At 32.9% G+C, this 14,737-nt stretch overlaps 1 protein-coding gene across 1 annotated transcript; it reads left to right on the top strand.

Moving 5' to 3' along the window:
- The first annotated feature begins 5,781 nt into the window (after nucleotides 1-5,781).
- Nucleotides 5,782-7,590, top strand: LOC131177987 (extensin-like). The gene is made up of 4 exons (XM_058143178.1): nucleotides 5,782-6,276; nucleotides 6,622-6,703; nucleotides 7,073-7,315; nucleotides 7,553-7,590. Exons 1-4 carry the CDS (start codon nucleotides 5,782-5,784, stop codon nucleotides 7,588-7,590), a joined length of 858 nt encoding a protein of 285 aa, XP_057999161.1.
- Nucleotides 7,591-14,737: the final 7,147 nt, after the last annotated feature.

Here is a 14,737-nt window from a genome sequence, read left to right as displayed (position 1 = left end):
GACCTCAACTGGTAAGCCAAAGAGGGAGGAAAATAAACGATCTCAACCCCATAAATGGAGGAGGAATAATAAGTAACTGCCATGCTAAGTGTGAATCAAAAATCCATTTCAAACATTTCATTCAAATATTGCATACAAAAATCAAATCAATTTCTAAAGTTATAATTTGATCACAAGGTGGCAACACAAAAGTTCATAAATTCATAATGCGTACTAAATCAATTTTTCAAGGATAAAATGCTTAAATAGGGTTTATTGTGCACAAACCTCAAGCGAGTCGTCCTTTAGCTTCGACTCGGTTCCTCGGGTTCCTTCCCGATATTCTTTTCAACTGAAACACACAATTTTACAATGTTTCAGTACTAGAACTTAACATAAATCCAAAATAAATTTAGCTTCACAATTACCTAACTCTAACGTGCTAAATTCGACGTTCTTTAAATTTTGTGTTTCGGGTTACTATTCACTGCACTATTCAAGTCAAATAGTTGACTTTCTAAGGCTTAATAGGTATGGGAACTCCAACTTCACCCACATACCACATTTTGGTCATTAAATTTGTTGGTTTTGGTCATTTTCTCAAAGCTTAAGTCCTTTTGGCCAAATTGTCAAATTTTCAGTTTTGGTGCTCCGAAGTTGCACTGTTCCATTGGACAATCTACTGTTGGAATTTGGCAAAACTTCCTTCATAGAAAATGTTCCATATTGTCTTAAGTGTATTCTCATTTTTTGATCACCCCAATCGGAGTTTTGTAGCTCAAGTTATAGCCAAAATACAGTTACTGTTCACGTGCACTGTTCATACTACAACTATGGTTCTAGCAGGTTTTTGATCCAACTTTGTTCAGTAATTTGATCAAGTCAAGTTCATAATTTGGTCTAACTTTCTTCATATGAAATGTTCTACTATGTCTTAGGTTTCCATCGGTTCAAGAATCGCCTAAATCGGAGTTTTCTAGAAAGAGTTATAGCCATTGGAACTTTACTGCTCAATGGCAATTCTGCAAAGTTGCAGGTTCAATAATTCAACTTTGCTCAATAATTTGACTAGGTTAATGGCATAATTTGGGGTGGTGTTCTTCATGAAAGTTTTAGATCTATATCTTATCTAATTTCTGGTAAAATTTCAGGTCATTTTGACCTTCCTAGCTCGAGTTATGACCAAATGAACAATTACTGTTCATTTGGCCAGTTTGGTGCAGTGGCAGCCTGCTCTCATTTCACTTTGGTCAATTGGTTCACCAAGTTTTAGTCAGTTTTTGGCTATGGTTCCTTAATGAAAATTGTGTTATTTTATGTCTATTTTCATCTCCAATTGGTGGCATATCAATTGGGCTTTTAAAATTCCCGTTTTGGTCCTTCAAAGTATGTTTGGTCATGCTGCCAGCAGCATGACCAATTGACCTACGAATTTGTCTCCCATTCTAACACTTCCCATACATTTCCTTTGGTCATTATTGACCATTTTTCAGTCCACAATTGGTCAAAGATATCATTTATGCATTTCTCCAAAATTTGGTTCACAAACCCTAACATTCAAACCCTAACTCACTCATTCAATCACAATTGGTGCATTTCCATCTTAACACCATACTAATGTAAGTTTATTAACATCTTTAATTCATTCCTAACACATCAAATTCTCATACATCCATGGGTGGCTGAAATTCACTAAAAGTCCCCCAACAATTGTTTCCTTTGATTTTTTTGATCAAAATCTAAGTTAAATTAACTTAATACATGTGAATCAAAACCAAAATTTCAAAGTAAATGTACCTTCACTTGAATTCCAATTCTTCAATTTCACTCCCTTTTTCCTTTTCTTTTCTTCAAGTTTTTTTTTTCTCCTCCTTTTTACTCCCAAGTGATGTATCTAGGTCTAAGAGTGTGATTTTGTCTTGGAGTTTAAGAAATTTATGGGAAGAAACTAGAGAAAAGCAAGCTTTCTAAGTTCAAAAATGGTGGAAATGAAGAGAAAATGAGAGAAAGAAATGGGAGAGAGGGAGTGACGGGAATGGAGAAGTAAAAAAAAAATTTTTTTTTCTTTTCTTTTATTTATTTTGGTTTATGGAAGACCACAAAAACCTAATTAATTAATTAAATTAATTTATTTATTTATGGCATCATGCATGAGGTCATGCATGATGTCATCACCTTTTTACCTTTTTCATTTTTCTCTTTTTTTTTCTATTTTTCTATTAGTTCTTTAATTTAATTCTCGATTCCGAAATTTTCTTTTCTCCGATTTTATTTGACAGTTAGGTCAGGAGTCCGCTCTCGGGGTCAATTTACCAAATTGCCCCTCGCCGGTTCATCCCGGTTTGCAAATAATTCCATATTTCTTCCGGCTCCCTGACCTAATTATTTGACTGACTTAACAGTTCTTTTTCGTGATTTTCTCTTTTCCACTGTGTTCATAAGGGTCCTAAGGACCGCAGCGTCACTTTTTACGGTTCAAAAATTGAGTTTAAAATGACTTCGCAGTCGTTCCCGAGAAGGTCACCCATCGCTGTGACTCTCAGCTCGTTTAACTTCTGATGTTCTGTTTTTCTTATTTATACTTAACTAATTGGAAATCACTAATTATTGGTGTTTATGGTTTCTCTAGTTGTCTTAAGTATGGTTCTAATTCCCTTAATTGTGATGCGTCCCAACCGCAAGTGCACGGGTCGTACAAGTAGTATATAAAAATATCGATCCCACGAGGAGTTGTGTTAATGATTGAATTTTCGATATAAAAGTTGACTAAATTGAAGTATTCATGAAATTAAAATAATGAATTAATGGGTAATGGAGTACGAAATCTAAATGTGCAAATTTAATATTCTATTCAACAATGTATTAATTAAACTAAAATTGCATCAAATTGAAATAAGCAAGTTCAAATATGGCAATATTTAAAATGGCAAATGATTAAATTTGATTAGAAATTAACAATGGTAAAAAGGCGATTCCGGAGTTCGGGATTTCATATTCGAGCTATTTTGGGATTTTAAATTGGTTATCCAATCTTGTGAAACTAAATGGTTTTAAGGAGATTAATTCTTAAATCCTTTGAATTCCCTTTCGAGTGAGACAAAGAGTGCCTTAATCAATCTAATCCTACTTTCGTGGACTTAGAATTAATTAAGACCCATTAAGTTCTTTAATTAATTTGTGAATCCTCTTAATCCTTAGCCTATTTATAGGTCTAAGTTAATTAAGTCCAATTTCTTGATTATCTATCACAAGGCCTTCTCCTTTCGGTGCTTCAACCATGGATTAAGAACATCACTTAATGGGATCCTACACTAAGCATGTCATTAAGCATACAAGAAATGAATAAAACTCATTAAGACCACAAAATATGGATTACCCAATCAAAATCCACAAAATATCTCAAATATTACAACCCTTACTCCAGAATCAAAAGTAAACTACTCACTATCCATAATGCTTACAAGATATGATGAGTTTAAATGGAAATAAAGCTTTAATCTAAGCTAAGAAGTAAGGAATTAAACACTAGAAATGTAGGAAAGTGTAAAGAAAGAAAGAAATCTGCAAATCTTAGTTGAAAATGGTGTGGAAGGTGAAGATGACTCTTCAAATTCTGCTCAGCCCCTCTCATTTTCTTCTTTGCTCCTCCTTTTTTTCTAAAATGAGAAAATGAGACTATATATAGTATTTTTCTGACATGGAGCCCTAAAATAGTATGTTCTAGGAGAAATACATTAAGGGAATCTTCTGCCAGCTCATTAATGAACTCTTTATGGATGCATAAGTGGATGCATAAGTTATGATCCCTTATGCGCTGGTTCTGGGCCACTTATGCAAAATCGCATGACTTGGTGCATAGGTTATGCACAATTCCGTGAAGGTGCATAAGGAGGCGGGAATGTGCATAAGCTATCTTTGTCTCCTTATGCACACTTCGGCTGTTTCTGGAACAGTGATCTTTCTCCTTATGCAGATCTGCATAGCTTATGCGGCAAGTTATGCACAGTTTGGTCAATGTATATTTCAGCTTGAAAACTTGTTTTTGACATCTTTGGCTGTAGAAGACACTCCTCAATGGCAAAATTCTCTTCAGTCCTTCAAAAACACCATTTTTCCTACAAAACAAAGTAAAAATTACAAATTAATCCAAGATTGACAACTATGAAAAACTAACTAATTAACTAATGAAATTAGCTAAAAATGACTAATAATCAAATAAAAATGGTTATGAAATTAGACCTAAATGACTATGCAAAATGTGTGCATCAAATTGTCCGGACCGATACCGGTCACCGGAACAGTGAAATCTACCAGGCTATGCAAACGGGGGTGTTACAAGGAAAGAATTTCAGGATGGTGATGTTGTTCTCTTATATAATTCTAGGTTAAGGTTATTTCCTGGAAAATTAAAGTCAAGATGGTCAGGGCCCTACACTGTTATAAAAGTATACCCCTATGGAGCTGTTGAGATAGGAAATGAAACCTCAAGGACTTTCAAAGTTAATGGGCAGAGATTAAAGCATTATATTGTTGGAGAACCCACACAAAAGGTTGTAGAGGTTTCATGGCTTGGTTCTCCAATTAGGGATATTTAATTGCTTTAGAGTGGAAGGTCAAGCTTAAGACCTTAAACAAGTGCTTCTTGGGAGGCAACCCAAGCGTATCCTTTTATAGTTTGTTAATTTTCCATTTCATTTCATTTTCAGTGTTTACCCTCATTAAACTCAAAAGTGACATTTGTTTATCTTTTGTAGGTCATTCATGAAGATTGGGCAAATTGACACATGTAGCAAAAAGAAAGAATTGAAAGGGAGCAAGTATAAGCAAACTTCTGCACTTTATGCAGTACCTGTGAACAATAACACCTTTAAACTTGTGCTAAGTTGCTGATATTGCAATCTACTTGATAGCACATGTTTAATTTTGTGTCTTGTGTAAATTCTGTGAAATGCAACTTGAATGAGGATCAGTTTTGATATTTAGGACTGATGTGAGCTTTATTAAAGTGCAAAAATAGTGTTTGTTGAGTTTTACCTTCTAGTGTATATATAGTTTTGCAATCTATTAGAGATTTACATGTTTTTGTTTGAATTACTGCTAGTTTTTGCCGTCTGCAGATTTTTGTTACTGTTCATGCTGCTTAAAAGGTCAATTTCTATGTCTTTTCTGCAATTTTTGAATGTCTAAAACTTGTCTCAAATGCTGCTGAAAATGTGCTTTTGGTATAAGTTTAGAAAGGAGACCATTTCATTAAGTTCGCAAAAAGGTAATCACAATTGGTGCCTAATTTGAATCATGTTTGCATAAGCTAAATGAACATGTACAATGCTTGCTAAGTTTATGAGAGATAATGAGCTTAAATTTTTCAATTTGGTGGTATTAAAGTGTATTGGGTAATTGCTGAGGGTCATGATAGCATTCCATATCATTTGGACTATTTTCCGTAAGTAAAATCACAATTTTTCCCAAAACCTGCCGAAACTTGCTGATGATGTTGCTTACTAAGCTGTATCCTATGCAAATTCTGCTGAACCCTATGCTTAACCCCAAGCATAACCCAAATTACCAGATGTCTGCCCCACATTTTAAAAAGCCCAAAACTTCCGCCATTTTTATGAAGCCCTCGCCCAAACTTCCTATAAACCACAACTTTCATTCCGCTGACTCCCTTCCCACACCATTTTTTCTGGCATTTTTAGGGAAGCTGAAGAGTTTATTTCTCTTCATTAAATGGTGAGAACCAAGATGTGGTCCACCCACAAACCCAAACCCAGAAGATTTCAGCGCTCTGTCAAATCGAAAATGGGTACTCCATCTTCTCTACCCACAAACCCTAACCCCAGTCCCAGTCCGCCGCTACCTCAATCACCACCACCGCAAACGCAGCCGCTACCTCAATCACCACCACCGCAAACACCACCACTACCCCAAGGCCAAACACCAACTCTCATTCCGCCGACCCCCCTCTCGCCACAAACTGAGCCACAAAATGAAACACCCATTTTCGAAACTCAGTTCCCAGAACCAATGCCTGAACCTGTGCCAACTCAAACGAAATCCAAAGGTAAAACTAAAAAAGCTGCAGGTAGACCCAAGAAAGCTACTGTCGAAAAAAGAAAAGGAGCGCCCTCTGTTCCTTTGGACTTAAACTCTCCACCTCAACCTTCCTCTGAACCAGTCAGCAAAAGAACTAGGTCCTCCTCGCACATTCCACCACCAGTGGTTCAAACCCCTGTATCTCAGTCACCCTTAAACTCTCCAGCAGCACCTGCGTCATCTGCCAATGATATAGAGGAGGTACTTTCTCCATTACCTTGGGCTTTTAAAGACATGGATATGAAAAATGCTTATGAGAGTCTAGCTTCTAAACCTATTTTGGCAAACAAATATATGGATGAGCAGATTTTAAAAGAATTAGGCATTTATGACTCTGTATTTGCCTATTTAGATGCTGTCAACTGGACTAAGTTTGCTAGGATTAGGGAACCAGTGTACAAGGATTTGACATTGGAATTTTTGAGTTCCTTAAGGCTGAATTTCAAACCGACAGTACCTGAGCATAAGGATGTGATCTATTTTCGATGTGCTGGCATTGATAGGGAGTTAGACATGGATGCTATGAATGCAATTTTTGGTTTTCAGGGTTCGGGCTATAAAAATATTGAGTGGCAACAAACCATCTATGACCCTGTTCAGTTCTGGAAAGACATTGCACCTTTTGGGGGTTATTACAGACAGAGGACTGCAAAAGCCTCTAGGATAGTTGATCATGTGTTGAAATACCTCCATAGGTTCATTTCTTACACTGTTTTAGGAAGGGGACACAGTAACAGCATTGTGGGTGCTGGAGATTTATTTTTCTTGTGGTGCATGAAGGAGAGAAAACAAGTAAGCACAGCCCATTTCCTAGCTACTCATTGGCACCAAATTGTCACAAAGCATACCAAAGGTAGTATAGTTTTTGGAGGATATATAACTGCCATAGCCAACTCATTTAGCTTTGATGCTAGTCTATATAAGCTGCTGCCAGTTTCTGGTGAATCATATATAGACAGCACAATGTTGCTACACATGGATGTTTGTGAGAAAGTAGGACATACCTATGCTTTGTTACAGCAGCATCCTGAAGCCAGTGGTACTGCAGACCCAACTACCTTTGCACCAGCAGAACCCCAAACAACCACTGCCCCGCAGTTTTCAGCAGATATTTTGTCCCTCTTAAAATCCTTGGAATCTAAAATAGCCAGTTTCACTGTCCAACCATCTGTTCCCTCACCTGACACCATAGATATCCTTGCAACCTTGAAGAGCTTAGAAGTCAAAATTGATACCATGGGTCAGCAGCAGGTCAACCAAAAGAAGAAGCTAGAAAAGAAACTTAAAAAGAGATTTTCATCTCTTAAAAAGAAACAGAAGCAGCAACAACTTCAAATGTAGAAGCTCTACAACAAATTGGCCCAATCTTATAACAATTTATATCATTGGGGCCAAGACATGCTTCAAGAAATGAAAGACCTCACAGAAAATTTGGAAACTGCTTCTGAAGCTTCAGATCACAATGAACCTACTGCAGGACCTGAAGCAGACCCTGATGCAGCAACAAAGCCTTGACAGCAGAGCTTGAACAGTAGCAGTAGTTTAGTACTAGTTTTAGTTCTTCAATTCAGTTTTAATTTCTGTTTTAGGTTCATTTTGTAATATGTTTATTTTAATCTTCAAACCTTAGTAATAGTTGTAATACTTTGGTAATTAGTTTTTATAATTATCTTTGCACTTCTTTCCTTTAGTTTACTTTATTTTATTTTATCTTCTGATATGGATATAGTTATTCTATGAATGCTTTTTGGTTTAATTCTTGATTTAGCTGTTAGATCTTATTTCTTTACACTTTTTCCATCTTCTTACACATTATTTTTGCACTTTATCTTTTCTTCAATCGTAATTTTGCTGACATTGATGAGCTGCACAATTTTCTTTGAGCCGCATATGTTCACATCATTTGGAGGTAACAGTTTACCCTTTTACTATTTATGCTTATGGTATGTTGCCAGTGCTTATGCCAATGCTTATGCTTTCGCTTTACCCTACGCAACAGGTTAAGCAACATCTTAAGCAGTGTAAATTTATACATTTGGGATACTTTTTCACATTTTTCTCTCTAAAGCTTCATTGTTAATATCATTTTGAGCTAATTTTGAAATACTTGAGCTTATATTGATTTAATCCCCAATTGTATATATTTCATTCATTGATTAGTTCACACAATTTTGCCCATCTTTGCATTCATTTTAGACATTAAGGACAATGTTTCATTTGAGTTTGGGGGTGAGGGCAAAATTTTTGCAAAATTTTTAAAATTTTCTTTAAAATTTTCATTCATTAAAATTTTCATTCATTCATTTATTGCATTTCATTCATCTATATATAGATGATCCATATACTTATACATATACCACACATGTCTATACTTATATACATACATTTGCATATAGTTTTCATATAGATTACACTTAGTTTTAATTTGATTTATGCATTTATTTTAGGATCATGCATATCATAAAAATAAATTTTTACCTTGTCCTTAGAGGATTGAGAATTGTTTTGATGAGCAATTGAGCTTACTTTTAGAAGGGTTTGATGGATTGAAAGTTCTAGATAGGTGCAAAGCTATTAGATTCTTGCTTTAGTTTATATCTTCTTAGCCAAGGGCCACCCAATCAATTGCATTGACTTTGAGTGCTTAGAGAAAACTCTAGGGTGAGAAGTAGCTAATTGATGTCTCACCAATCCTAGAACAATCTTCCTAAACCTTTCAAGGTGAAATCATAGCATACACTTGAAAAAGAAATGATCTAGGCATTCTTTGAATTTTAAACCCATATTTTAGCCTTAGCCAACCTCACTTAAAAATTTCCCTTTGAAACCAATTTGACCCTACATTTATCCCTCTTATTTCTTTAGAACCCATATTAATGCCTAGCCATAAACCCAAACACTTACCTACCATCTATGAGAATAATTCTTTGAGTGATAGATATACTTAAAATAATAATAATAATAATAATAATTAGTTGTGAGAAGTGATTCAAAAAAAAGGGGGGGGGGGGCGCTATCAAATTCAATTATGGTATGTAAAGTAATTCACCACCCAAGTACACAAAGAAATGAGTTTGGGGGTGAATTGAAAGGGACAATTGTAATTCAAAGTCAATGTTATTTATATAGTCCCTCTAAAAGCTTCAAAATTATATGCTAGCATTGGTGAATAGTTGTAAAGTTTCTTCTCCCATTTGATTCAAAAAAAAAAAAAACTGTGTCTTGATCTTTTAATAATTTGATTATTCTCATATTTTGTTACCTTTATCCTTTCCTTATTAGCCACATTATCACCCCTTTGGCCCCATTATAACCCTTGAAAGTCCTTTTGATCTTTTGATGGTGTTTTGCTACATTAGTGGAGATTGGAATAGGAGAATTGCCTATGGGATTGGGATATCATTAATCTATTCAATTACTTCCATCATTATTTGAGACACTTTAGTTTATGGATTACTCTATAGTCTATTTAGGCATGATTATTCTTTGTGATTGATTGGTTTGGGCTTGATGATATGGATAATTGACCCAAGGCTAAGCGGTGATAACTTTGGTAAGGATTGAATTCTTTGCATCTTGAAAGTGGGTATATGGTTTGTTGGTGGCTAAAAGTAAGCTTGAAAGTTTGGATAAGTAATTTTCATAAATTTAAGGTAAGGTACCCCAAATTGCATTAATTGTTTTTAATATTTGCTTGAGGACAAGCAAAGGTTTGAGTTTGGGGGAATTTGTTATACTCATTTCATATAGGCATTTTAGGGTAGTTTTGTATCCATTTTGCCCTTATATTTTAGTATATTCTATGTTTTTAGCTTTATTTTAGCTTATTTGTTAACTTTAGATATTTTATATTTGATTTTTGTAATTTTGTTGTTTTTTATAGGATTTTGTGGCAAATCGAAGATCAATGAGTGCATTAGGAAGTGATTTGAAGAAATTTGGAGTTCTTTAAGCATAGAGGAAAGTTGAAGAAATTAAGCCTTGAAAAAGCAAGTTAGCTGAAATTTGCTTGAGACTTTGCTTAAAATCCTGCTTAGGGTCAAGCGGCAGTGCTTAAGGTGCAGCACAAGTCAAGCATGAGCAGAAAAATCTATTTTACTCTAAGTCTGCCGAGATTTCTTGAGGTCCGCTAACCTTAAGCATGATTCGACTGAAATTTGCTAAGAAGCTGCTTAGGGTTAAGCCGAACCCTAGGCAGACTGCTCAGAACGTGAATAATGCTGCTGACTTGGATAATTTTACACCTCATTTCCTATTCACTCCTTGGCTCTTATTTACTTTTAGGGCAACTTTTTGGAACTATATAAATTCATCATTTTCCTAGTTTTTTCCACAAGAGGAAAGCAGGGAAAAACAAAAAGGAAAGAAAAATATAATAGAGAGAGGAGAAAACGCCATTTCTCTTGTGGAGGAGCTGCTGCAACCATTTTTGGAGCTCTAGAAACCAGAGTTTTGGGTTCTTCTACCTGGGTTTTTCTATTTTAGCCCTCTTATCATGTTTTTCTTTACTTTTCCATCAATCATTTTTGTAAATACCATTATGAGTAAGTAAACTCTTTAGATTTCAGAGTTGGGAAACATGTTTTAGATTAATTTGTGGATTTGGACTGGGTATTTCCTTATTTTACATAAATATGAGTTTTGATTCTTTCCTTGTGTGCTTGATTTACTTGCCTAATGTTGGTACCCATTGGGTATTATGTTAATCTTTGATTGAAGGACCGAAAGGTGAAAGTCATTGATAGATAATCAAGGATTGGAACTTAAAATCACCTAGATTTAGAAATAAACTAGGATTTTAAGAGGAATTAATTATTGGTTACAAAACTTAATGGGTTTTAAAGTAATCAAATAACATACGAAAGTAGTTTTGGTTATTTTAGAACACACTTTGGTTTGCTTGAAAAAGATATCAAAGGAATTTAGAATCAATTTTCTTCAAACTCTATTTTTCCCTAAAAATTGGAATGCCCAAGACAAATCTCAATTAATTTATGCATAAACCCCCAACTCTGGAATCACTTTTAACATAATTAGATTTTGATTTGAATTACTAATTGTTAATTTAGTTTAATTGCAAACTAGATTTAGAATTTATTTGTTTACTCTTTACTCATATTCTAATTAGATTAATCAATTTATTTTTCTCATTTACATTTACCATTTATCCCTTAATCATTAGCCCAAATAATCGCTTCATTCATAGTTTGGTACTCAAACGGCAAATCCTCGTGGGAACGATACTTGATTCATCACTTTATTACTTGAGACGACCCGTATACTTGCGGATTAGTCACATCACCTCAAAATTCACTACACCTTAATTTCTCTATAGGCAAAGAGAGAAAGAGAGATTGAGAGGGAGAGATTAGAGTGTCATAGAAAATTATAGTACAATAATTTATAATATGGCATCAATAATTAAAAAAATACGTCAAAATGCATTGGAACTTACTTTCACTACAGGCTAAGAGAAAGAGATGTTGATAGAAAAATAGAGAGAGGGGGAGATTTAAGTGTTACAAAAAATTATATAATAGTAATTTTTATTATAAAATTATTGTTTAACAACAATAAAAAAAAAATTAACTATTACACTTACAAAATATTATTTTCTTTTACATTATCTATAAATTTTGATAAACAGTAGTTCTTTACAGTATTAGAAATAATTATATTATACTAAATTTTCTTATAAAGTTAGTATTTAACATCAAAAATTAAAAAAAAAAATCTCAAAATAAAAAATTACCTCAAACTTCACTGCACCTATAAGTTCTCTACACGTCGAGAGAGAGAGAGAGAGAGAGAGAGAGAGAGGGTCATAAAAAATTATACTATAACAATTTATAATATAAATCAATAACTAAAATAATACCTCAAAATATACTGCACTATATTTTTTTTACAAGCTGGGAGAAAGAGGTACTGACAAAGAGAGGGGGAGGGAGATATTAGAGTATTACAAAAAATTATGTTGCAGTCATTTTTATTATAAAAATATTATTTAACAACAATAATAAAAAAAATTATACTATTACACTTATAAAAAAATTATTTTCTTTATTAGAGTGTGTAAAAATTTTAATAAATAGTATTTTTATTGGAGTATTATAACAAATCATACTACAGTAATTGTTATTATATCATTATTATTTAATATTAATAATAATAAAAAAATTATCTCAAAATAAAATTACCTCAGAATTTAATGGGCTTTAATTTGTCTATAAATAGAGAGAGAGACACTGAGATAGAAATATTGTTAGTATATAAAAAATATATCAAATATTGTTAGATAGAGATATTATTATATAATATTTATATAGCATGAATAATAAAAAAATTAACTATAAATATATTTATTTACTTTTTGTTTCTTCTATAATCAAAGAAAAATAAGCAAATAAATGATCACTAAATTTTCTACACAAAATTGATCTACAGCAAAATTTTAGAGGGAGAGCAGAGTAGGGTTAAATTTTTTTTTTTTTCCTCAAGCTATCTGATGGGTTGTTGAGGGACGTGGTGGATGGTGGTATAAATAGTAGACCAAGACGCTACTATTATTCGCGTCTACCTGCACGATGAGACCCCTCCATCACGGGTTCTAACGCTTCACGGGTTCTGATGCCACACGCGGAACGAGAAGCTGATGGGTACCTGGGCGCTACCTTTGGTAGCGACTGGCTGCCTCGTCTGACGACGTGGCAGCTAAACGCTACCATGGGTAGCACCCAGCTGTTCATACTTCTTTTTTTTTTTGCGTTTTTCTTCTTTTGTAAAACGAGACCCTTTTTCATAAAATGAGAGAATTTATACTGTTGATAGCAGCTAGACTCTACTATGGGTGGTAGCACCCAGCTGCCCCTGCCATTTTATTTTATTTTATTTTATAAAAAAAAGAAAAAAATTTTATTATTAAATTAAATTAAAATACTCATAATTTCATAACTTTTCTTCTCTCTCTTTCTCAAAAAAAAAAAAAAAATTTTTTCTTTTTTATTTATTTTTCTTTTTTTAATTTTTTTTTTTTTAATTACATTCTTTAGTAATTTTTTCGTAGACTCTGATTTGTTAAAGCGGATATATCTTTGAGAGAGGTACCCTTTTCACCCGACGAGAAAAAATGCCCCAAAACACAGAGGCTAAGTTCGAACCACCCATGGCCAAACCAAAACCACTGCATCACAATAAGGAAGACAACGCAGATCTACCACCTCTCCTTTTTTTTCTCTAGAAAAAAAAAAAAAAAAAAAAAAAAAAAAAAAACTTTGCTCGACCCAGAGAAGTTGAGTGTACAACCCATATAGCCGGCCAAGAAGTCGTCTCTCCCTATCCAAAAGGGGCAGGGAAAAGCCACAAAAAATGACAGAAAAAGGAGACTGGCTCTAGATGAAAAACGAAAAAAGCAGAAAGAGTGTGGTTCTTTTTACTGTTTAAATTCAATAACATTGAATTGATGAAGGAGACCAAAAATAAGTCTAATTTGGACTTTATTTCTTTGTCCAATTTAGACTAGGAGTCACGTGGCCTATAAGTGGAAATGAAAGGCCAGGCATGTAAATGTTGATTCATGGATCAAAGAGAGAAGAATACAGAATATTTGTGGTGGTAACATGTGTGCAGTTAAGACATTACAACACGTTTTTGAGAGCATATGTTAGGCTCTAAGTTCTGAGTTTTTAGGGTTGCAGTTGTAAGGCCACCTTGAGTGATTTTGTTTTTGAGCAATTTGTGAGTGTTTGTGGGTAGAAAAATAATTAGATTTTTGTAATTTTTTTAATTGTAAATTTATTGTGGAGTAGGTTTTTGTGTTTTGTTAATCGATGTGGGTGAGTTTTCACTACAATAAATTGGGTAAATTAAAACTTAATTTATGAAATTTGATAAAATTTATTATTTAATTTTTATATTTTTAAAACTAAACAATCTAATTTATGAGATTTGATAAAATCTATAATTTAATCTCTCTATCTAATTTTCCATTTAATTGACCATTTACGAAAAAAAGAGTAAACAAACTCATATACTTTCAATCAAGAGTCAAATAAACCTAAATTAAGTTTTAGGATCAATAAAATTTTACATTTTCTAATTAAAGCCAAATAAGTCCTTATCTAATAAAATATCATTTTTTAATAATAAAATATTTTTTTTAATTTTTAGATATTAAAATTATTTATTATTTTTAATGAAAATCAGATTTTTTTAAAAAATAAGAACAAGATGAATAAAATTTACTTACTACTAAAATTATTATTTTTAAATTTTTATTATTAAAAAATAAAAAATTAATATTTTATTAAGTAATGACTTAAATGACCTTAATTAGGAAATACATAAATTTATTTGTCTCAAAACTTGATTTTAAGTTTATTTGGCCCTCAACCTAAAGTATATGAACTGATTTGTTCTTTTTTTTTCTTATTATTAATTATAGCAAAAATAATTAAAATTCACTTAACTCTATATTTTTTTTTTAACTTAAACGATTTAGTCTATAAGATTTTATATTATAAACAAAATAGTTACTTAATTCAAACTTTATAAACAAAATAATCCATTGATTTAAACTACTTTTTTATAATACAAAATTTCATGGATTAAATTGTTTAAGTTATAAAGTATATAAAGTTAGAGATATTTTGATATTTTTACT

The sequence above is a fragment of the Hevea brasiliensis genome, chromosome 2 (genome assembly GCF_030052815.1).
Source record: "Hevea brasiliensis isolate MT/VB/25A 57/8 chromosome 2, ASM3005281v1, whole genome shotgun sequence".
Lineage (NCBI taxonomy): Eukaryota > Viridiplantae > Streptophyta > Magnoliopsida > Malpighiales > Euphorbiaceae > Hevea > Hevea brasiliensis.
The sequence above is the reverse complement of the archived record's forward strand: the minus strand, read 5'-3'. Positions and strand labels throughout refer to the sequence as shown.